This window comes from Schistocerca piceifrons, chromosome 1, assembly GCF_021461385.2.
Source record: "Schistocerca piceifrons isolate TAMUIC-IGC-003096 chromosome 1, iqSchPice1.1, whole genome shotgun sequence".
Lineage (NCBI taxonomy): Eukaryota > Metazoa > Arthropoda > Insecta > Orthoptera > Acrididae > Schistocerca > Schistocerca piceifrons.
In genome coordinates, this window is record NC_060138.1 from 1,221,340,715 (window position 1) to 1,221,364,158 (window position 23,444).

Genomic DNA, 23,444 nt, shown 5'->3' on the forward strand with positions numbered 1-23,444 from the left:
ATTTACATGGAAGTTTTCTATCGTACCACGTCATAACGCAAAGAAAAAGGACCCATGCTGGATCAACGAACGCCTCGGCTACGGTTACAGCGGCCGCTTTCTGTATATAGTGATCATCAGTAGACCGAGGAGAAGGCCACGGTAAACGTTGCCGAAACGTTGGTTGCTCGTGCATAGTTTTTATTTTTTTAAATTAAAAATATTGTTTTTGCAGTTCGACGCGACACGATGCTCAAAAAACTTTTATGTCAACTGACTGACCGCGAAACCCTACGAAATTATGTTGGTAACATGATGAATGACTAATGGTTCAAATGGTTCAAATGGCTCTGAGCACTATGCGACTTAACTTCTGAGGTCATCAGTCACCTAGAACTTAGAACTAATGAAACCTAAATAACCTAAGGACATCACACACATCCATTCCGGAGGCAGGATTTGAACCTGCGACCGTATCGGTCCCAGACTGCAGCACCTAGAACCGCACGGCCACTTCGGCCGGCGAATGACTAATGCCAGAATGATAGTGTTCTCTAGCAGAAACAGATCACCCACCACCTGCCATAGTGCAATCAGCTGAGTGTGTGCAATCAGTTACGTGTAAGGATCAGTGAGACGATCTTTGTGCTAATAGTAGGTATTTGACTCGTTTGTACTACAATGTAAGAGAGAGACTTACCAATAACTGACGTGTACCGTTGACTGAATACCTGAGTGTATGTTATTATGTAAAGGCAAATCGCTATTATTGTGGTATTATGGATCCAGATGTATGAAACAGGCGAAATACCCTCAGACTTCAAGAAGAATATAATAATTCCAATCCCAAAGAAATCAGGTGTTGACAGATGTGAAAATTACCAAACTATCAGTTTAATAAGTCACAACTGCAAAATACTAACGCGAATTCTTTACAGACGAATGGAAAAACTAGTAGAAACCAACCTCGGGGAAGATCAGTTTGGATTCCGTAGAAACACTGGAACACTTGAGGCAATACTGACCTTACGACTTATCTTAGAAGAAAGATTAAGGAAAGGCAAACCTACGTTTCTAGCATTTGTAGACTTAGAGAAAGCTTTTGACAATGTTGACTGGAATAATCTCTTTCAAATTCTAAAGGTGGCAGGGGTAAAATACAGGGAGCGAAAGGCTATTTACAATTTGTACAGAAACCAGATGGCAGTTATAAGAGTCGAGGGACATGAAAGGGAAGCCGTGGTTGGGAAGGGAGTAAGACAGGGTTGTAGCCTCTCCCCGATGTTGTTCAATCTGTATATTGAGCAAGCAGTAAAGGAAACAAAAGAAAAGTTCGGAGTAGGTATTAAAATTCATGGAGAAGAAATAAAAACTTTGAGGTTCGCCGATGACATTGTAATTCTGTCAGAGACAGCAAAGGACTTGGAAGAGCAGTTGAATGGAATGGACAGTGTCTTGAAAGGAGGATATAAGATGAACATCAACAAAAGCAAAACAAGGATAATGGAATGTAGTCTAATTAAGTCGGGTGATGCTGAGGGAATTAGATTAGGAAATGAGGCACTTAAAGTAGTAAAGGAGTTTTGCTATTTGGGGAGCAAAATAACTGATGATGGTCGAAGTAGAGAGGATATAAAATGTAGGCTGGCAATGGCAAGGAAAGCGTTTCTGAAGAAGAGAAATTTGTTAACATCCAGTATTGATTTAAGTGTCAGGAAGTCATTTCTGAAAGTATTTGTATGGAGTGTAGCCATGTATGGAAGTGAAAAATGGACGATAAATAGTTTGGACAAGAAGAGAATAAAAGCTTTCGAAATGTGGTGCTACAGAAGAATGCTGAAGATTAGGTGGGTAGATCACATAACTAATGAGGAAGTATTGAATAGGATTGGGGAGAAGAGAAGTTTGTGGCACAACTTGACCAGAAGAAGGGATCGGTTGGTAGGACATGTTCTGAGGCATCAAGGGATACCAATTTGTTATTGGAGGGCAGCGTGGAGGGTAAAAATCGTAGAGGGAGACCAAGAGATGAATACACTAAGCAGATTCAGAAGGATGTAGGTTGCAGTAGGTACTGGGAGATGAAAAAGCTTGCACAGGATAGAGTAGCATGGAGAGCTGCATCAAACCAGTCTCAGGACTGAAGACCACAACAACAACAACATTATGGATCCATGAGAAAGGTGGTAAATATCCCTTTAAATTACACTGACTAAAAGAATCTTTCATAATTTTAATTTTAACTTGACCTCCAGATTTGTCAAAAGCTGGTGTATTCAAATAAGTCACACTGTAACAGCTACTGCTCACAAGCGTCTGGATGAGATGTTTAATGGATCTCCTTTTGGAAAGTTCAGAACCTTTCCATTAGAACCGAAACCATTATAGTGCTATGAAGCTGTTGACAATGTCTGAGTCAGTGAAGTCTTTACCTATATAAAAGTTCTGTGTGAAATATTTCATAACATTTAAGAAGTCTGGCCTGTAATAGTAAGTAGCTGAGGATGCATGGATGTGGCAGCCGTTACCTTGGACAGCCAAGCGGACCAGCAGCTCGCTGTGGCCAAAGACGTTCCCCGCTTCACACACGTAGAGACCGGAGTCCTGCCTGTCAGCCTGGTCGATCACCAGCTGAGCCTGCAGTCCCGTAGCCGTCTTCATTTCTGACATGCTGAGTCTGCCAGCAGTCCAAACGAATGTTATCAGTGTCCAAGCACTGAGGAAACTTTGTACATGTTTTCCCAGTAATCTGTTTTTCAGGCTAACCAAGCAACAAAATGAAACATATGGAATTGGAGGTAATTAATATATTTTCAAGAAGTGAAGCCCCACAGCTCTAATAAACATTTGAAAATATCATACTACCACCTTGAGCTGCTGTTAAAATTCTTCACTTGCAGAACCAGTTTAGTCTAACCATTATCAGGTTCATAAAAGTATTCACAGCACCACGTTAAGTGAAATATAAAATCATTGTGGTTAGATAATAAAACCACGATCATACGGTGACACAAACTGCATCGTCTATCTATAAAAACTAGGTAGTGTACTCATTCATATTATAACTGGAATCAGCGTCAACGCTGTGAACAGATTCATACCACATCTGACGATAATGATTTTATATTTCGTCTGACATGACACTGTGAATGTTTTTATGAACCTGATAAGCGCCAGACGACTGAAACTGGTTGTGCAAGCAAAGAATTTTACCAGTAGCTCATGGTCGTAATATTAGGTTTTTCAGAAGGTAATCAGTTATCAATTTAAGCCCAGTCTACATGATGTTTAAATAATCAGAAGGTGACTTGACGATGGAGGTTTCCTTTAATTATCACTATGTTTAATTTCTCTTTCCAGTTGTTATTTCACAGTTTATGTGTACCTTTGTAGCTAACTGTAGTACAATTTTATTAATAGCAAACATGAAAGAATATATAATTTTAATTATATTTACGTTTTATTATCTGGTTTAGAATAGTTTAAAATTATGATAACAAAGTTAGTGGTATTGGTTTATAGAATATATTCAATACAGACTGTGAGGCAGCTAAGACAGGGGAACCAAAAGTATCCATAATGAGTGAATAAATCAAAGTATGAATTTCGCTGTTTCACAGCGGCCAATATAGCAAATTTTCTGACTGACACATAATTTTTACTGCCTTCTAGCAGCTGAATTATGTCAGCGGCATTTTTTTATTTAAATGGTACTGTAAGATCTTTCTGTGGTACTGGAAAAAGCCTTCAAAGAGGACTTCAGCGAAATAATATGCGTGAAATTTGATCAAGTAGTAACAAGATAACAGCGCTGCTTAACAATGTCTCGCCTTCGGGAGAAGTGAACTACAAACGCCTGCCCCTTCCACATTACCCTCTATAACTTGAGAAAAGACGGACCTCCATATATTTAACTGTTATAAATATTTTTGTTGGGCCTGCAGTAGCTGTCTCAATCTGTGTATATTTGTGAGTGCAAGCGTGTATGTGTATTTTGATACAAAAAGGATAAACAACATAGATGATCGTTTTTTACATAATTAAATTACAGTTATGCGAGTCTAGCCCGTCATAAAGATTTAGTACGTCTTTGCACATGCACTTACCTGTAACTGTGGTGCAGTCGCTGCCCCCTGAACAACCAGTTGACTTGTATGGGGTGGTCTCCTCTGACGTCACATTTCAGTGTCACCTGCTGACCGCGGCGGGCTGTCACATTCTTCTCCATCACGTCAAACCTCACCGGTTCTGGACAGGAAAGCATTCGTGTTACAGACACAATAATTACAGACTAACTTCTATACGAGTAATACAGTAGCTGACAAGGAAGTGACCGGACATCTTATAGTGCACACTCTTATACGGTGCGTCCACCCTTCACCTCTATATCGTCTTGAACTCTACTGGGGCACTTTCAGTGAGGTATCGGAATGTCTGCGGAGGTTTTGCAGCCCACTCTTCCTTAAGAGCCGAAACCAGACGAGGCAGTTATATCGGACACTGCGGTATCGGTCGAAGACGAAGTTCAAATTCATTTCGAAGGTGTTCGATTGGGCAGAGGTCTGGTAAAGAAATTACATTTCAGGAATCTTATTCTCCAGGAACACTTGCGTAACAAGCGCTCCATTGTGAAGTGCTACATTGTCAAGCATATACAAACAACAGTTGTCTCTGAATTGTTCCTCTGCTCTGCGCAGAACACAATGCCGTAAAATGTGTGCATTTCATCCCGCATTCAGCATTTTCTTATGCGCAATAAGGGGACCACACCGCAGCTCGTGGTAGCATTCTCGCTTCCCGAGCACGGGGTCCCGGGTTCGATTCCCGGCGGGGTCTGGGATTTTCACCTGCCTTGAGATGACTGGGTATTGTTGTGTCGTCTTCTTCATCATCATTCATCCCCATTACGGTCTGAGGAAGGCAATGGCAAACCATCTCCACTAGGACCTTGCCTAGTACGGCGGTGCGGGTCTTCCGTATCATTCCCCTACGCTCTTTCAAGGAGTATGGGGCTTCATCATCATGATCACCGTGATCACAACTAACACTTCCATACCGTAGTACCAACTCTTCTGTATTTCAGTGTTGACACTGCACATCATGCCAGTACCGGTGTCCAGGTGTTCGCCGAACCCAAACTCTTCCTTCGCATCGATACAGGTTACAGCGTGATTCGTCAATCCGAATCACTGGTTTCCAACCGTCCACTGTCCGGTTTCGTAGCACGCTACACCAATTCAAGCTCCGTTTGGCAATGAACATAGAAATGTGTGGCTTGTAAGGAGCAGCTCGACCATTCTGCTCGCCTCTTTTTGACACCCTACGCGCATCGTGCTACCTCGACTGCTGGTAGCACACGAGTGATCCTTCCGCTGATTTTATTCGATGTCTCACGATCACTGTCCGCAATGCTCGGCGATCCCTGTCCGTAAGTTGGTGAGGTCTGCGTGGTTCTGGTTTGGCTGCGATTGATGTTTCACGTTTCATCTTCACTTTCCCACCACCAACAGTCGATTTGGGCCGTTTCAGAAGGGTTGAAATATTCCTGATGCATTTTTTACTCCGATGACATCTAATGACTAGTCCATGTTCGAAGTCACTGAGCTCTCCAGGCTAAGCCAGTGTTCGACTACTTTCTCTACCAATTACACCACGTCCTACCCCCGCCCCCCTTTACACTCACGGGTACACCTCCTGTGTCATCTACCGGTCAATTACGTATTACTCATATTGTGCGGGAACGTTTGACCAGATAGTGTACCACAAGGTCTTCCTGTACCTATTGGAGCTATTATGTATGAGCACTTTGAGGCTTTGTTAGATCTTATTGCATCTACTGAAAAAGATGAATAAACAGTACAGTTTTCATGTTTTAGGTGAAGTGTATACGGTTAAAGGCTTTTCATCTTTCTTCGGCAACGTCGACATGTTCAGGACCTAACTAAACGACACTGACAAACTTTGACGAGTTGTACAGGATGTCCATAAACGTCATCCAATGGCACTACGCAGTGTCGAAGCTATAGGCCAATTTCGAGTGGAGCACTCGATGCAAGAGATCGACTCCTACTCCGAGATGAGGTGGTCCCGGCATGGACAACGAGCGGCGAAAGCGTTCGCGAATCGCAAGGCAACATGTGAGCAGCAAATGCTCGCCAAAGGTGAAGGGACAGGTTGCTGTTTCAAGTAAAGGCGGTCAGAAGCGCGCTGTGGAAAACACCAGTGCTGGGACGACCTTGTCTGAGGGCGCGTTTCGCCCGGCGCGAACTCCTGCAGCAGCCACAATGTCCATCGTGGACAGACTCCAATCCGTGGCAGAGGAACAGAGACCGGCCGGACCAACGGCCGCAAATCCAGGTACAACACACGAAGAGACAAGACCCGTCATTTGCCTGTCGCCAAGCGATCTAACTACAGCCACCTCCAGCCGTCATTGCAGTAAGGGTCGTTTATAAAGCCTCCATGTAGCGTGTCAAAGAATGGGAATAGCGATGCACACCGTGAGGTATGCAGGAAAGGGTATGGAGAGATGTGCAGAAAGGGTCGAGCGGGCGGTAGCACTCTCGCTGCCATCGTAAACGCGTGCCACCATTCCGGAAAAAGTGACCAAGGCAGTGTGCAGCGGCTTCCCCCACCGCGCGGCTGTTGAACACATCTTGGGTCTGGTGTGTGTTCGGTGACACGCATCAAGTCACCCAAGAAGCACAAAGCTCGCATCTCGCCCTAGTTAGTGAGGGGAACCGGAGGCTGTGCTGGGTAAGGTAGGAGGCCAACACAGCTGCCACAGTCGAGCTGCTGAAGCACAAGAGGGGCTCGCCTCAGTGCTTCCGCTGCCAAAGGGTGGGGCATGAGCACGCCGCCGCCCTTTCCTCGAGGGATGCGTGAAATGAACGGGCGAACACCCGACGTCGAAATGCTCGCTGCTGAAGACGCGTCCGCCGAGATGCGAAAACTGCAGGGTAACCACGTTGCGAGCATCTGTGGCTGGAAGATGTTTGTGGCAGCTTGCATACCCGAGGTGCCGCTGGAGAGGGAGGCTGTAGACTCCGCCCTACGCCCGACGGAAGGGACGCTGTCAGTGCTGGAGACCGGCCAACACTGCTGGCACGCTACCGATGCCAGCCAATGACGACGCCACAACCGCCTCCACTCCATGAGGCCACTGAACCTGGCGGGCGAGGTTTCGAAAGCGTGTCAGAACAAACAGAGGTCAGTTGGTTAGTTAGTTAGTTAGTTACTTGTTGCATTGATCAATAGCACGGAAAACCGTTATGATGTGGAACGTGTCACATGCACAACAAATGTGCACAGGAAACAAGTTTTTTTCTGTTTACATTATAGTGTTATACCTATACATTTCTATTATCTATCCCATTCCCTTAAATGGCGCAAAATGCATATAATATATCTCCAGATTTATTTACTCATATTCAAGAATTCATCTATGGTATAGAGGGAGTTGTCAACGAGGCATGATTTCAATTTGTTTTTGAAACTATTACTGCTGTCAGACATTTTATTCCATCTGGTAATTTATCGAAAAGTTTTATAGCAGCATATTTTACCACTTTCTGTATCAAAGACAGGTTAACTAAAGCATAGTGTAGGTCTTTCTTTTTTCTGGTATTGTAATCATGAATGTCGCTGTTGATTTTAAACTGGTCCATGTTGTTGAGAAAAAATTTCATTACTGAGTAAATGTACTGTGAAGCAGTTGTAAGAATTCCTAACCTTACAGACAGGTGCCTACAAGATATACGACTATGAACCCACACATTATTCGAACTACTTTCTTTCGAGCATTGAATACCTTTTGCCTGAGTGTTGAGTTGCCCCAGAATATTATTCCGTATGACATCAGAGAGTGGAAATATGCAAAGTATGTTAACTTACTAATTTATACATGCTCAAAATTGGCAATTATTCTGATTGCAAAAATTGCTGAACCTAGTCGCTTTAGTAGGTCCAAAATATCAATTTTCCAATTACGATTCTCATCTATATGTACACCCAAAAAGTTAGTATGCTCTATCCTGGCTACTGACTTCTTTTGATGTTTTATGTTTATTGAACTAGTTATACTTCTTGCAGCAGAAAATTGGATGTACTGTGTTTTTTCAAAGTTCAGAGCAAGCCCATTCGCAGAAAACTGAATAGCGAGATGACCCTCCCCCCCCCCCCCCCCCCAATCCCCCTCCCCCACCCCTTCAGTAGGGTGAAAATGCGCCGCCTAGCAGATCACCAGCACATGCAGCAGCAGTAGAAACGCTGCAACCAACGTTCGCACCATGACAGCACCACAGTACGCTCGCTGCAACGGCCACTGTCGATCGCCTTCCTGACTGTAGTACTCGGCAAGGCCTCGCACCTCGCAGAGGCGCTGCTGCAGGCGACCGACGCCACGACGAGCGCTTCGCAAGCAGCCACACCGGCTGTGCCACAGCCGGCGCCTTAACCACGCTCCAGAGGCGGTCCGTGCGCGGAGCAGAACCGATAAACCGACCCACTGACCCACAAATGCTGACAGATGTGCTGCTAGCAACGGAAGACAATGAACACTGAAAAGGGATAAAGAAAGGTCAACAAAGAGGTTCTTCCCATATATTGAAAATTCTAGAGGGCAAAGTCCTATGGGCTGTGAACTCCCCGTAAATCAGCCGGTGGAGAAGATCCTTCTATCGAAGTTACGGGAGTTAACGCCTGCCCTTAGACCGGGCGGAAAACATGTTTCTACGCTGCTGCTGTGTTGTTGCGACAATCAGCCGTATTTATAGGGCTGATGCTAGGCCACCCGTAGCCCAGCCGAGGTCGGTTTGTACGCTGACGTAAGGGAAGCGTAAATCCTCGCGAGGCGTCTGGTATCATTCAGTAACTTGGACTACTAGCTAGGGCATAGCCACCTATGGTAAACTAACACACACCGACAAGCGACAAACGTCGGCAAGCCCCTACGTATCAGCAACACTGACTGGTAATTACCAGCTGCTATTAGAGCCGACCAACAGGCCACAGCAGGGAAACCGACGAGCTCGCCCACAGACACATAAAACAATTCGCCCACATCACCCTACACTGTGCATCCGATATATGACCTATCGGACACAAAAACGATAGTAAACCTAACTGTTGCAGGTTGCTGACGCTGAACGAGAGCTAAACACCGGCACCCAGCGGCAGCCGCCGAGCAACACCACCGCACAACGTCAAAGGTATCGACATGCATGATACCCACTACTAACAAAGCCTACCCTTCCACGACCTATCGCAGGCAGCAAGACATCCCCTACTGCTCTTACCACCCGACCTAACTATCGCAGAGGTTGTTTTCCCTTAGCTCTTGCCTTGGCACTTTTTTTCCTCTGCCCTTCAAAACGCTACCCTTCGTTCGACTTCTATCCAATCTATTTCCAGATGAGCTCGCATTAATGGTTAACCTTAACCAGAACTACGCAAACATCGCAGTAACCACATCCTGCTACACCTCACTTTAGTGAAAACTAACCCTTATGCAGGGATGGCAGTAGACATTTGAGTTGGCTCTTATGCCGATGTGGGCGTGGAGGGGCTCCACCACTGTTAAAAAAGAGAGAGAGATGCATCGTTGAATGACGTTTCCGGGCTTCGTTTGCAGTTTGTTCCTCAAGGCACCCACTGCAGCCTTTCGAAGTCTGGTAGTATCGTAAATCTACATCTGGGGAAAAGGCCTACTTCAGTCGACAGGTCTCATATGTTCAACGTACTGAGCTTTATAACGTTGCCGTCGCAAACGAAGAACGGGACAATAAATTCTCATCCCTCTCAGTTCAAATTATAATTAGTCTCTATCTGGCACAACATGGCATTTAGTTAGGAAATTTCTTCGACAAACGAAAGATATTCACGTGAATGTAGAGAGAAGAACTGTTATTTCAACTGAGGTAGAGTGGAGCACAACACTGTCGCTAGGCTTCTGTTTATCCAGAGCCAAGAATATGTGTAGGAGCTGCACCTCCCGTGGGTATGAGTGATGAACGGATGTTGTCACTTGTGTGGCCGTGTTATTCTGTGCAACCGCTGATGGAAGGTGTTATGATGGCTCACCACTAAGGAATAACCAAGGAACTTGTATCAGCAATAGACGTTATGTAAAAGGTAATGTAATTGACGTACTCTTTCGTATACGGACCAAAGAGTAGGTAGTCATCGTAGAGTGCATTGTGTCAATGGTTAATCTGATAATGTATGGTTGAAATGATGGAACTCTGGTTATGAATGCTTTACGTTGTTTGAGGAGAGAAATGAGCTCTTTGTTGATTGACTATGGTGCGATTATGTGTCTAACTGTGTTATCAAAACATATTAATCCTTTCTTGTAGTGAGTTTTAGTTAGTTTCTCCGCCTTTCGTTTTTCTGCAATTTACATTAGATTAAAATGCTGTCGAGATTGCACTCGATAGCATGACCATCTTATCATAAGTACCCGTGATATCCGAATAATAGAACCCATTAATACTGGGGGTGGATAGAAACTCTTCCAACAAATTGTTGAGAGGTTGCTTAAGGCCATTTGCTACATGGGTCGATACAAGTATTTACTGTCTCTACTAGCGCTCCACGCAGTTACAACAAATTTCGGGTAAAGTTATATGTAAACATTTTAAAGTAACTAGAGCTACCACTGGTGTCATTTCTTGTTGTAATACAGATTCACTAAAATAGAACTACATCTACAACTACGCCATATTTGTAATAGCACCCGTAAAACAAAATTTAAACGTCACTTTCACGAAGATAAACTGCTGAGTAAAGACATAATTTATGTACAATCCGTTTCGGTGGTAGAGATTATCATTAATCATAAACAATCAGTCCAGCAATATTCTATTATAATCACGACCTACTTGTCACCGAAGTCATATAACTGCAATATTACGTATGGCAAATATTCCAGATTTACATTTGACGATAGTTGATGATGAATCTGTGCGGCTAAAAGTAGTAGCAAGTAATGTTGTGTGTTCAATCAACAGTTTAGCTTTGGAAATATCACATTCTTTAAACAAAACTAATTTCCTTCTCTCCTACGTGTATGTAAGGACATTATTAACAGGAAAAACCTGACGATAGTATCATACACCGGCAGTGATTTTATTCACATAGCAGTACTATAGTTTACTTGTGACGATAAAAGGTGGGGATTTAGACGGAAAAGTGGCAGTGGGAGATTTTTAATTCTGTATCTGTTAGATACATTCGTATTTCGCACGCGACCGTAAGGTGTATGGCGCGGGTTACATAATGTATATATAACATGAGCAGACAATATTGAGATAATGTTTTAGCATTTGTGTGTGATTTGTTATCGAAATTACCATTGACAGCTATCTCGACCACCTTGCTGAGCCCGGCACCAATGCCGTTATCAGCACGACACAGGTAGAAGCCCTCGTCCTCTGCAGAAGCAGACGGAATCGCTAGAGTCCCGTTCGCCATCACCAGCATGTGAGGTTCTGAAGGCTCCAAGGGCTGGAAGTCGTTCGGTTTTCCTCCTAAACGCAAAGAACAAAACATTGCATATTAGGGAAAAATTATTGACGAATCTGATGTCAACATGCAGTTTCACAAAATTCTTACGTGGGTAGTTATGACGACGTATAGATGCTATCAGAGTATTTTAAACATTTACGAGGAACAGATGAGGCGAAAGCGCCTTATTTTCATTAATAAAGGAAATACTCAGCGTTCGTTTAAAGACTATGGCAAATTATAAAGACAAAGTGATAATTTCGATTAGAAATGACCTAAAAACAGATTCTATAAATGTAAAATGGCGATGTATGAAGCAGCTACAGCACAAGAGAATAACCTTTCTAAAGTAAAACTGTTGCAGAAAATATACAGGGTGAGTCACCTAACGTTACCGCTGGATATATTTCGTAAACCACATCAAATACTGCCGAACCGATACCACAGACCGAACGTGAGGAGAGGGGCTAGTGTAACTGGTTAATACAAACCATACAAAAATGCACGGAAGTATGTTTTTTAACACAAACCTACCTTCTTTTAAATGGAACCCCGTTAGTTTTGTTAGCACATCTGAACATATAAACAAATACGTAATCAGTGCCGTTTGTTGCATTGTAAAATGTTAATTACATCCGGAGATATTGTAACCTAAAGTTGACGCTTGAGTACCACTCCTCCGCTGTTCGATCATGTGTATCGGAGCGCCGAATTACGTAGGGATCCAAAGGGAACGGTGATGGACCTTAGGTACAGAAGAGACTGGAACAGCACTTTACGTCCACATGCTAACACCTTTTTATTGGTCTTTTTCACTGACGCACATGCTCATTACCATGAGGGGTGAGGTACACGTACACACGTGGTTTCCGTTTTCAATTACGGAGTGGAATAGAGTGTGTCCCGACATGTCAGGCCAATAGATGTTCAATGTGGTGGCCATCATTTGCTGCACACAATTGCAATCTCTGGCGTAATGAATGTCGTACACGCCGCAGTACATCTGGTGTAATGTCGCCGCAGGCTGCCACAATACGTTGTTTCATATCCTCTGGGGTTGTAGGCACATCACGGTACACATTCTCCTTTAACGTACCCCACAGAAAGAAGTCCAGAGATATAAGATCAGGAGAACGGGCTGGCCAATTTATGCGTCCTCCACGTCCTATGAAACGCCCGTCGAACGTGTACCTCACCCCTCATGGTAATGTACATGTGCGTCAGTGAAAAAGACCAATAAAAAGGTGTTAGCATGTGGGCGTAATGTGCTGTTTCAGTCTCTTCTGTACCTAAGGTCCATCACCGTTCCCTTTGGATCCCTACGTAATTCGGTGCTCTCCGATACACACGATCGAACAGCGGAGGAGTGATACTCAAGCGGCAACTTTAGGTTACAATATCTCCGGATGTAATTAACATTTTACAATGCAACAAACGGCACTGATTACGTATTTGTTTATATGTTCAGATGTGCTAACAAAACTAACGGGGCTCTATTTATAAAAACGTAGGTTTGTCTTAAAAAACATACTTCCGTGCATTTTTTTATGGTTTGTATTAACCAATTACACTAGCCCCTCTCCTCACGTTCGGTCTGTGGAATCGATTCGTCAGTATTTGATGTGGTTTACGAAATACATCCAGCGGTAATGTTAGGTGACTCACCCTGTATATGGAATTTTTCTTCTCTGAGAAAGCTATAAACTTATACATCTATAAAAAATGGTTTAAGATACCAGCAACCTGAACGCTGATATTAAAGCGAGAGTGCTTCTCTAGGCATTGTGCTAGTGGAGGTGTCTGGACATGCTATGCTACTATGTTCCTACAACGTTTCAACTGATTGTAAATGCCACTTGCACAGGAACTTCGGGTTTAACGTGAACGCCGAACCACGGTGAGGCTTGAGATTTTTCAACTGATCAATCATTGCCAGAAGTGTGACAGGTGACAGACGACAGGAAAAAGGTGAGTGGACCGTCTGGAGATCGATCTCCTATCCTTCTGATTTCCACTCTGGTGCTTTACCACTGAGCCACACGTATCCGTAAGAGGAAGTGAAATGATTAAGCCACTGTATTCGTATTTAGGAGTAGTGGATTGCACATCTCAATTCACCTACCATTGTTTATTCGCTTTTTATAAATAACTGGGAGCTATCTCCGAGGACCGCTGTGGCAGATGTTCTTGTCCTCCATGCTTTAGCAACTCAGGTGGTGCTCCAGCTCTCTTAATCATTCTATCTACGAGTCATTTCCTTTCATTTTCGATAAATACCAATTTAGGGCAAGTAAAAGTTGAGAACATAACAGGTTTAACAAAAAATGAACTGTTACTTACGTGTTACAACAATTTCAGGTCACCACAATATTTCAGCAGTAACAGCAGAACGTGAACTAGTCACTGGGTGTCACCTCAGTAACAAATCCATCTGCGACGTTTCTATCCTTCTAAAGCTGCCCAAATCGATTGTTGGTTATATGATGCAGAAGTGGACACACGAAAGAACATCCAATGCTGAAGCAAGTCCAGGCAGATCTCATGTACTGATGGACAAGGAGCCGGCCGCTGTGGCCGAGTGGTTCTAGGCGCTTCAGTCCGGAACCGCTCTGCTGCTACGGTCGCAGATTCGAATCCTGCCTCGGGCATAGGTTTAAGAAGGTCTAAGTGTAGGGGACTGATGACCTCTGATGTTAAGTCCAATAGTGCTTAGAGCCATTTGAACCATTTTGAACGGACAGGGACCGTCGGTAACTGCAGAATATGGTTGTAAAAATGGTATGAAATCAGCGGAAGGAGTTACTAGTGAGTTCCAAAGTGCTACAAGTAGTCCAGCTAGCAGAGTGACTGTACGTAGGGAGTTAAAAAGAATAGGGTACATTTGTATTGTATTGTACTGAACCGGGGACCTAGTAACGATGGAGAGGCTTCTTCCAACCCGTGCCTTCAGTGGTTCACAACCCCACAACAGGCCACAGCAGTCCACCCACCCCACCGCCGCCCCACACCGAACCCACAGTTATTGTGCAGTTCGACCCCCAGTAGTTCGACCCGGGAACGTCTCATGCCAAACGAGTGTAACCCCAAATGATTCCGTGGTAGAGTAATGATGGTGTACGCGTACGTGGAGACAGTGGTTGCACAGCAATCACCGGCACAGTGTGAGGTGGAATAAGGGGAACGAGCCCGCTTTCGCCGAGGTAAATGGAAAACCGCCTTAAAAACCATCCACTGGCTGGCCAGCACTCTGGACCCCGACACTAATCCGCCGGGCGAATTCGTGCAGGGGACAGGCACGCATTCCCGCTCGGGAAGCAGCGCGTTAGACCGCACGGCTAGCCGGGCGGGCTGTAGGGTAGAGTGGTCGAGCAGTTCCTTATAATCCGAAATTTGTGTTGTCAATGGTAAGCGACACTTGAGGTGGTGTGTAGAGATACGTCACAGGACAGTGAATGACTGGAAACGTGAGATTTGGAGTGATGAATCACGCTCTGCTATTTGGCAATCCGATCGGTTTGGAAAATGCCTGGAGAACGAAGGAAGAAAAGAAGATTGGGGTCTAACGTTCCGTCGACAACGAGGTTATTAGAGACAGCTGGATTACATTACTTGCCAACATGAGTCATGTCAATAGTGAAGTACGGAGGATGTGGTGTTATGGTGAAGGGGTGTTTTTGATTGTTAGGTTGTGCTCCCCTTATTAAGCTTACGAAAACGCTTCCTGTGACACAATATCATCACATTTTATACCACTGTGTACAGCTACAGTAGAGGAACAAATCAGAAACGATGGCAGTTTGTATCTGTTTGACGGCGCAGCCTGTCGTAAAGCAGAGCCTGTGAGGTAATGGTTTGTGGACAATAACATTCCTGCAATGGACTGGCCTGTCCAAAGTCCCCACCTGAATCCAGTGGATCACCTCTGGGATGCGTTAGAAGTGTACTTCGCTCCAGACCCCAGCGGCAAACATCACTGCCTTTCCTGATTTCGACCCCTGAGGAAGATAGGCCTGCTATTACTTCACACACATTCAGACACAATACTAAAAATGTATGTAGCTAACAGAGTTCAAGCCGTCATAAAGGCAAGGGACGAACACACCCTGTATTAATGTCCGGATACTTTTGATCACTTAGTATATACAACGAGAATACCTGAATTCTTGGTCCTTGAATGTCAATTCTTTAAACTTAACCGACTGGATTTCTGGAGAACAAAGCCGGTTTTATGAGGGTTGGAACTTTAATAGTGGCAACTATTTATTTACGGCACTGATCTTCAATGTAGTCAGCAGCACAGTGTATAACCAGTTACCAGCGATGTGGAAGTCGTAGGATACTCTTAGCAGTGCCAGTGAAACGCTGTTCATTTTTGGGACACAACCGACGACCACTTTAGACACAGAAGTGATGAGACTTTCTGCACGACCTGACCATCATTTTGCAGGACAACGCTCAAGCACGTACAGTGCAAGCTGTTATTGATTTGTTTGACTGATGGGGCTGCTAAGTGCTATACCACCTGCTGTACTTCCCTGACTTAAGCATTTGTAAGTTCAACTCGATTTCTAACTGAGGGAAACACTTCACGGCATTCGCTTCACAATTGCTACAAATTCGTCGGGCAATAGACTGCGCCGCTCGAAATGTTAACACAACTGGCACTGCTAAGAGTATCCTACGACTTCCACATCGCTGGCAACGCTTTATACACAATGCTGGTGACTACTTTGAAGGTCAGTAAAACTTTGAAAGACGTATCTATTTTGTACGAGTTATAAATAAATAGTTGCCACTATTAAAGTTCCAACCCTCGTATTAGCAAACGGCACTCGTAAGTTCAGAGTGACTCTCCTCTGCACTTTCGAAATATCACGATCTTAGAAATACGTCTCCGAATTCTGAAACTATATCGATTATATCAGACTCTAATCTTGTTTCCTTACCGGCTGCACCGCACTTGACCGTAATCTCAGACAGTCTAAGCCTTCGACTGAATGTTTTGCGCTTCTGATTTCACGAATTTGTTTGAAAGGGATCAAAAGATTGAATTATACCCTCTACCGCCGGTACACTATCTTTCCTAGCCACAAGATGCATCGTTGAAACCCGGTCAACAATGAGCCAGGTTGGTAATGCGGGAATAACATCCTTCCGCAAGGATAATCCGTTGTATTTCGTGTCCAAGATCGATTATGACATGTGCTAGTGTTAGCTGTGCCGGGTAAACATTTTGCCAAGACCGCTAATATTACGGTTACTTATATTTTAGTAGTTCTGATATGCTTATCTGTTACTTCATCTACGCAGGCAACTGTCGGAGCTGAATTCCATTAACTTTCAGACATGGATAATGTGCAGAAGATTACACGTCACGTGCTTAGTAAAGCACCGGATTGAAAATTTAATAATTTTGGGAAACAGGATATTTAAATTAACTACAAGACGGTATGATAGCTATGGTCTGTATAAAACGTGTATTAAAATTATGACTCGTTCACGAATGAATCTTGAAACATCAGCAACAGTGAGTAAGTGAGAGCTGGTGTACATGTAACTCTGACAAGATTAATGGACTATTAAGGGCCAAATATGAGCCTAGTAACTTTCGATCATTCGGACGAATAATACCGTCATAGTTATATGCACGATAATTGCTGGTTTAGTGTATCTGGTCAATTTAAGTAGCCATATGTGGATAACGATATAGCCGTACTCTATTTATAGTCCGAATAACGATGTAAGGATCAGTGCAGAAAAACAGTGACGGGGGTAGGGTGCGGCGCGTTATTTTCTATTAATTAATGCTCCATAGTACTACCCACAGCCATTTACGAGATGTGACAGACAACAGAAAATTTACCACTTTCGCTATAATGCGTTGCTCTTCCTCTTGCTTACGGGAATTGTATAGCATTTATGCACGTTCAGTTAGAGATTCCAATCAATAAACCTAGAGGAAATTTTGATCTAAATCGTTTTGCTGTTCCTTGTAGTCACCTACTAAATTCTGTTTTTGACTATAATTTGGTATTTTTTGGAATTTCTACCCTACGGGCATCAAAACGGATACAGGGATTAGTGGAAATAGGGTGGTCGAAGCGACATTGAATATTGTAACCCCCCAAATCCTCCAAAAATAAACGAAAAATATACTATTCTCAAAAGCAGATAAAAATTCACTTGACGCCTTCCTGAGAGACAATCTCCACTCATTCCAAATTAATAATATAAGAGGAGACCAGATGTGGCATAAATTCAAAACAGTATCGGCAGCAATTGAGAGATTTATACCGAATTAATTAACAAACGACGGAGCTGGTCCTCCTTGGTACACAAAACGGGTCACAAGACTGCTGCAGAAACAACGAAACAAACATGACAAATTTAAACAAACGCAAAATCCCCAAGGTTGGCGATCTTTTACAGAAGCTCGAAATTTAGCTTATAACAGTTTCCACAACGAAATGTTGTCTCGATACCTGGCAGAAAATCCAAGGAGAATCTGATCGTATGTAAAGAATGTTAGCGGCAAGAAAGAAGCAATACCTTCTCTGCGCAACAGCAATGGAGATACTATCGAAGACAGTGCTGCCAAAGCAGAGTTACTAAACACAGCCTTCCGAAATGCCTTCACAAGAGAAGACGAAGTAAATATTCCAGAATTCGAATCATGAACAGCTGCCAACATGAGTAAAGTAGAAGTAAACATCCTCAGAGTATTGAAGATGCTTAAATCACTTAATAAAAGCAAGTCTTCTGGTACAGACTGTATACCAATTAGGTTCCTTTCAGAGTTTGCTGATGCATTAGCTCCATACTTAAAAATCACATACAACCGTTCGCTCGACGAAAGATCCGTACCCAAAGACTACAAAGTTGCACAGGTCACACAAATATTCAAGAAAGGTAGTAGCAGTAATCCAGTAAATTACAGGCGCGTATCATTAACGTCGATATGCAGCAGGATTTTGGAACATATACTGTATTCGAAAATTATGCGTTACCTCGAAGAAAACGATCTATTGACACACAGTCAACAAGGTTTTAGAAAACATCGTCTTGTGAAACACAACTAGGTCTTTATTCACATTAAGTGCTGAGTGGTATTGACAAGGGATTTCAGATCGATTCCGTATTTCAGGCTTTCCGGAAGGCTTTTGACACTGTACCACACAAGCGGGTTGTAGTGAAATTGCATGCTTATGGGATATCGTCTCAGTTATGTGACTGGATTCGTGATTTCCTGCCAGAGAGGTCATGTTCGAAGTAATTGACGAAAAGGAATCGAGTAAAACAGAAGTGATTCCTGGCGATCTCTAAGGTAGTGTGTAGGCCCTTTTCTGTTCCTTATCCATATAAACGATTTGGGAGACAATCTGAGCAGCCGTCTTAGGTTGTTTGCAGATGAAGCTGTCGTTTCTCGACTAATGAAGTCATTAGAAGAGCAAAACAAATTGCAAAACAATTTAGAAAAGATATCTGAATGGTCCGAAAATTGGCAGTTGACCCTAAATAACGAAAAGTGTGACGTCATCCTCACGAGTGCTAAAAGGAACACAAACTTCGGTTACACGGTAAAGCAGTCAAATCTAAAGGCCTTAAAATCGGCGGAATACTTAGGAACTACAATTACGAACAACTTAAATTGGAAGGAACACACAGAAAACGTTCTGGGGAAGGCTAACCAAAGACTGCGTTTTACTGGCAAGACACGTAGAAAATATAACCGATCTTCTAAGGAGACTGCCTACACTACCCTTGTCCGACCTCTTTTAGAATACTGCTGCGCAGTGTGGGATCCTTACCAGGTAGGATTGACGGAGTACATCGACAAAGTTCAAAGAAGGCAGCATGTTTTGTATAATCGCTAAATACGGGAGAGAGTGTCATTGAAATGTTACAGGATTTGGGTTGGACATCATTAAAGCAAAGGGTTTTTCGTTGCGACGGAGTTTTCTCATAAAATTCCAATCACGAACTTTTTCTTCCGAATGTGAAAAATATTTTGTTGACGCCGACCGACACGGGAAGAAACGATCACCGCGATAAAATAACGGAAATCAGAGCTTGCACGGAAAGATATAGGTGTTCGTTCTTTCCGACCGCTATTCGAGATTGGAATAATAGAGCATTGTGAAGCTGGTTCGATGAGCCCTCTGTTAGGCACTTAAATGTGATTTGCAGAGTATCCACAAAGATGTAGATGTAATAAAGTCGGCAAATCGTTAATCTCATGACAGTTGCCTCATTTTGTTATAAATTTATCCGTTTATTTGACTTTTGTGTATACAGGTTCTTTACTGACCCCTCCCTCTCGCATGCAAAAAATTTTCATACAAAAATTCAATTATGGGGTTAATCCGATGCGAAACCTGAACTATGGAGGACTTGGGAATTGTGATGTTTCCTAGTCCGTGATAAGCAGCTGCTTTCAGTGTGAGTAATGAGTCGTCTTTATCTGCGTCTCGTATCACAGTTGATTCTCCTAGAGGGACTGGTTTCGCCCCACCTATGGAGTTCACTTTACTGTTGTTCTCCCACCCTACGTTGCACGCTATTTCCTGTCTCGCTTCTGCCCCTTGACGTGTCTGCCTTCGGTGGCACTTTCAGGAGCGAGCGTAGCACTCGGTCATAAAAGAGCACGCAAGAACCTCTCCACCACACTTAGACAATCGGAGAGGACACACAAAAGAAATTCTCTTAACTGATATCAGACCATGTGCTATTGCATGCTTGTGGGAATTTTACTTCGAGGAAAGAGGTCAAAAGAGATACTGAAACAGTGAAATGAAATTCCCGAAAGGACGGCTGGGTATGCCCTTAGATATAAGAAATGAAAAGACGTATGAAAGAGAAAAGGGCTGCGAAACTGACTTTTCTCTACAAATCGACGGATCAGTTACTATTCGACTACTGAGGATGCTTTTAGAATTCGTATTTGAACAGAATGGATCTCAGGATCAACTAAGAAAAAAAAGTGGAAGATGATGACGATGAAGAATATGATAAGAGTACAAAGACTACTGTGAAGATTTGGAAGCATAAAGCCATGAAAAAAAATGAGGAGGTTGATGAAGCAGAAGGAGCTGAAGGAGAAGATGATGATTGCTCCATTCTGATAGTGTCAGGATCAGTAAATAATGCCCTTGAATATCTGAAACTAGCCTTTACAAATAGCTTCAGGTACATGAATATGTCACTCACTTCACCAAAAGAAAAAAAACTTCCACAGTAAAATCTTTAAAAACAAAGCATTCTAGTGGTTACGATGAAATATCAACAAAGTTAATTAAGGTATGTTCTTGTGAGTTTAGTACAGTTCTGAGTTACTTGTGTAACCAGTCAATTATAACTGGGACATTTCCGGACTGGCTAAAATATGCAGATGTTAAGCCTCTATTCAAGGAAGGGGATAAAGAGATGCCATCAAACTACAGACCGATTTCACTTTTTCCAGCATTCTCAAAAATTTTAGAAAAAGTAATGTACAGGCAGCTTCTCAACCATCTGACCACAAATAACATATTAAGAACACAGTTTGGATTTCTGAGGGGTTCTGATGTCGAGAAGGCTATTTACACCTACAGTGAAAATGTACTAAATTCATTAAATAACAAGTTACAAGCAGCAGGTGTTTTCTGTGAGTTGTCAAAGGCATTCGACTGTGTGAACCAGAACATCCTCTTAAATAACTTAGAATTCTATGGTGTCACGGGCAGTGCTGCAAAATGGTTGAAGTCATACGTCGCTAACAGGAAACGAAGGGTGTCAGTGCGAGGGACTAGTGAATTAAGTCATCAGTCATCATCAGAATGGGAAGAAATTACATGTGGTGGCCCACAAGGATCCATCTCAGAGCCGTTGCTTTTCTTGTTTACATTAATGACCTCTCATCAGTTACACTGCCAGAAGCAGAGTTCGTTTTGTTTGCAGACGACACAAGTATTGCAATAAATAATATGTCGAGTGTAGTTCTAGAAAGATCTGCTAATGATATTTTCATGCATATTAATAGATGGTTTAAAGCCAGTTCACTGACATTAAACTTCGAAAAGACTCACTATATGCAATTCAGAACCTGTAAGAGGTTTCCACCCAGCATATGCATAAAGTATGAAGAAGAGCAGGTAGAAGAGGTTGACAGTCTGAAATTCCTGGGATTATAACTTGATAATAAATTCAGTTGTTAGGAGCACACCACAGAACTGCAGAAACGCCTTAACAAATCTGTATTTACAATTCGAGTGTTAGCAGACATAGGCGACATAAAAATGTAAAAGCTTCCATACTTTGCCTCCTTTCATTCCATAATGTCATATGGTATAATATTTTGGGGTAACTCTTCAAGTCAAACAAAAGTTTTCAGAGTCCAAAAGCGTGTAATACGTATTATTTGTGGAGTAAATTTACGGATGTCCTGTAGAAACCTCTTCAAAGAACTGGGTATACTAACTACTGCCTCTCAGTATATTTACTCCTTAATGAAATTTGTCCTAAATAACATATCTCTTTTTCCAACAAACAGCTCAGTTCATACACACAATACCAGAAAAAAAATGATCTGCACAACGACTTAAAAGCACTTACTTTAGTTCAAATAGGGGTCCACTACTCAGGAGCACTCATCTTAAATAATTTGCCAGCAAATATAAAAAAAATTTAGTTACAAATAAAGATCGGTTTAAAAGGAGCCTGAAAGACTTACTAGTGGCCAACTCCTTGAACTCCATTGACGAATTTTTTAATAGAAACAAATGATGTGGTATTGTATATATTCATACTATTAGTATTGTTATTTCAGCTTAAAGAAATAAATAAATAAATTTGACTTGTTCCACATCCACGAGGATCTCCTCAGCACGGATCTATGGAACGAAAAACTAATCTAATCTAATCTGTGCACGAAGCATTTGTGTTCTCACCTTGTCCGCGCAACCAGGAGGTGACTGGCTGGGGGAAGCCCTGAGCTTGGCAGTGGACGGACAGTGGACTCCCAGAGAGGGCGGACGAGTCGTGGGGCTCCACCAGCCACTGAGGGGACACTGCAACAGAGTAACAACACACGGGCTGATGTACTGCTAGTTTTCATTAAACATGTGCTGTTCCATAAATATCTGGATTTACAGCTTAATCTTCAGACTTACCATTGACCTGCAGTTGCGCAGAGTGGTTGGCGCTCGCTGCATTATTGGACGCGACGCAAGTGTACGTCCCACTGTGGTGTGAGGAGACTTTGTTGAACAGCAACACGCTGAGGAACTCACTCACTTGTTTCTCAGTAACCTGCAAAACACAGTTATATTCACCGATGAGTCTCTGTCCTCCGTGAAAGAGCGTTACTGAGACATGTTGCAGCAGGGAAAGTACACGACTGCAGCGTAGATGAATGGGGAATCATTCTAGTGACGATAAGGCCCACAAATGACGAAAAAATGAGGACATTCACTGACGAAAGGGAGTTTGATAGAGAGCAGGTGCGGCGACTGGGACAACAGAGAAGCTGATAAGCTTTTCCAGTGCTGTTCTCCTTAACGCCTATGAAAGGTGATTGAAGGACGGTGAATGCGCGAACAGATGTCAAGGGGTAAACGTCCTCATATCATCACAGAAAACTAAAATCGGAGGGTTGCCCCTCAGTAAAGCATCCGTGGTCTGTCTGACGATAGAACACAGTGCTGGTGGTGGCACAAGTGTTTCGGAGCACTCCGTTCAGAGCATATTTTTCTACATGGTGCTCCGCCGGAGACCAATTTCAATATTGACCAAACGGTATCGTCTTTTGCGATTTCAGTACGCACGGGATCCTCGAGATTGGACCATGGAACAGTAGAAAGGGGTTGTGTGGTCGGATGAAGCAGGTGGATGAAACACGTGTCTTGTTACACCAGGTCGATGGTCGTGTGCGTATACGCCTTTGTCCAGACGAAGCGAGACAGACCGATGGGGACAGTAAACAC

The 23,444-nt window shown here is 43.1% G+C and overlaps 1 protein-coding gene across 1 annotated transcript in view; it reads right to left on the minus strand.

Moving 5' to 3' along the window:
- LOC124779545 (Down syndrome cell adhesion molecule-like protein Dscam2) overlaps positions 1–23,444 on the minus strand; it is a 291,097-nt gene that overhangs the window by 135,496 nt on the left and 132,157 nt on the right. The window contains exons 9-13 of the mRNA XM_047253718.1: positions 22,632–22,770; positions 22,410–22,529; positions 11,331–11,507; positions 4,086–4,227; positions 2,508–2,656 (exon numbers count right to left, since the gene is read on the minus strand). Of these exons, the coding sequence (XP_047109674.1) occupies positions 2,508–2,656; positions 4,086–4,227; positions 11,331–11,507; positions 22,410–22,529; positions 22,632–22,770 (727 nt within the window). The remainder of the gene's footprint in view (positions 1–2,507; positions 2,657–4,085; positions 4,228–11,330; positions 11,508–22,409; positions 22,530–22,631; positions 22,771–23,444) is intronic.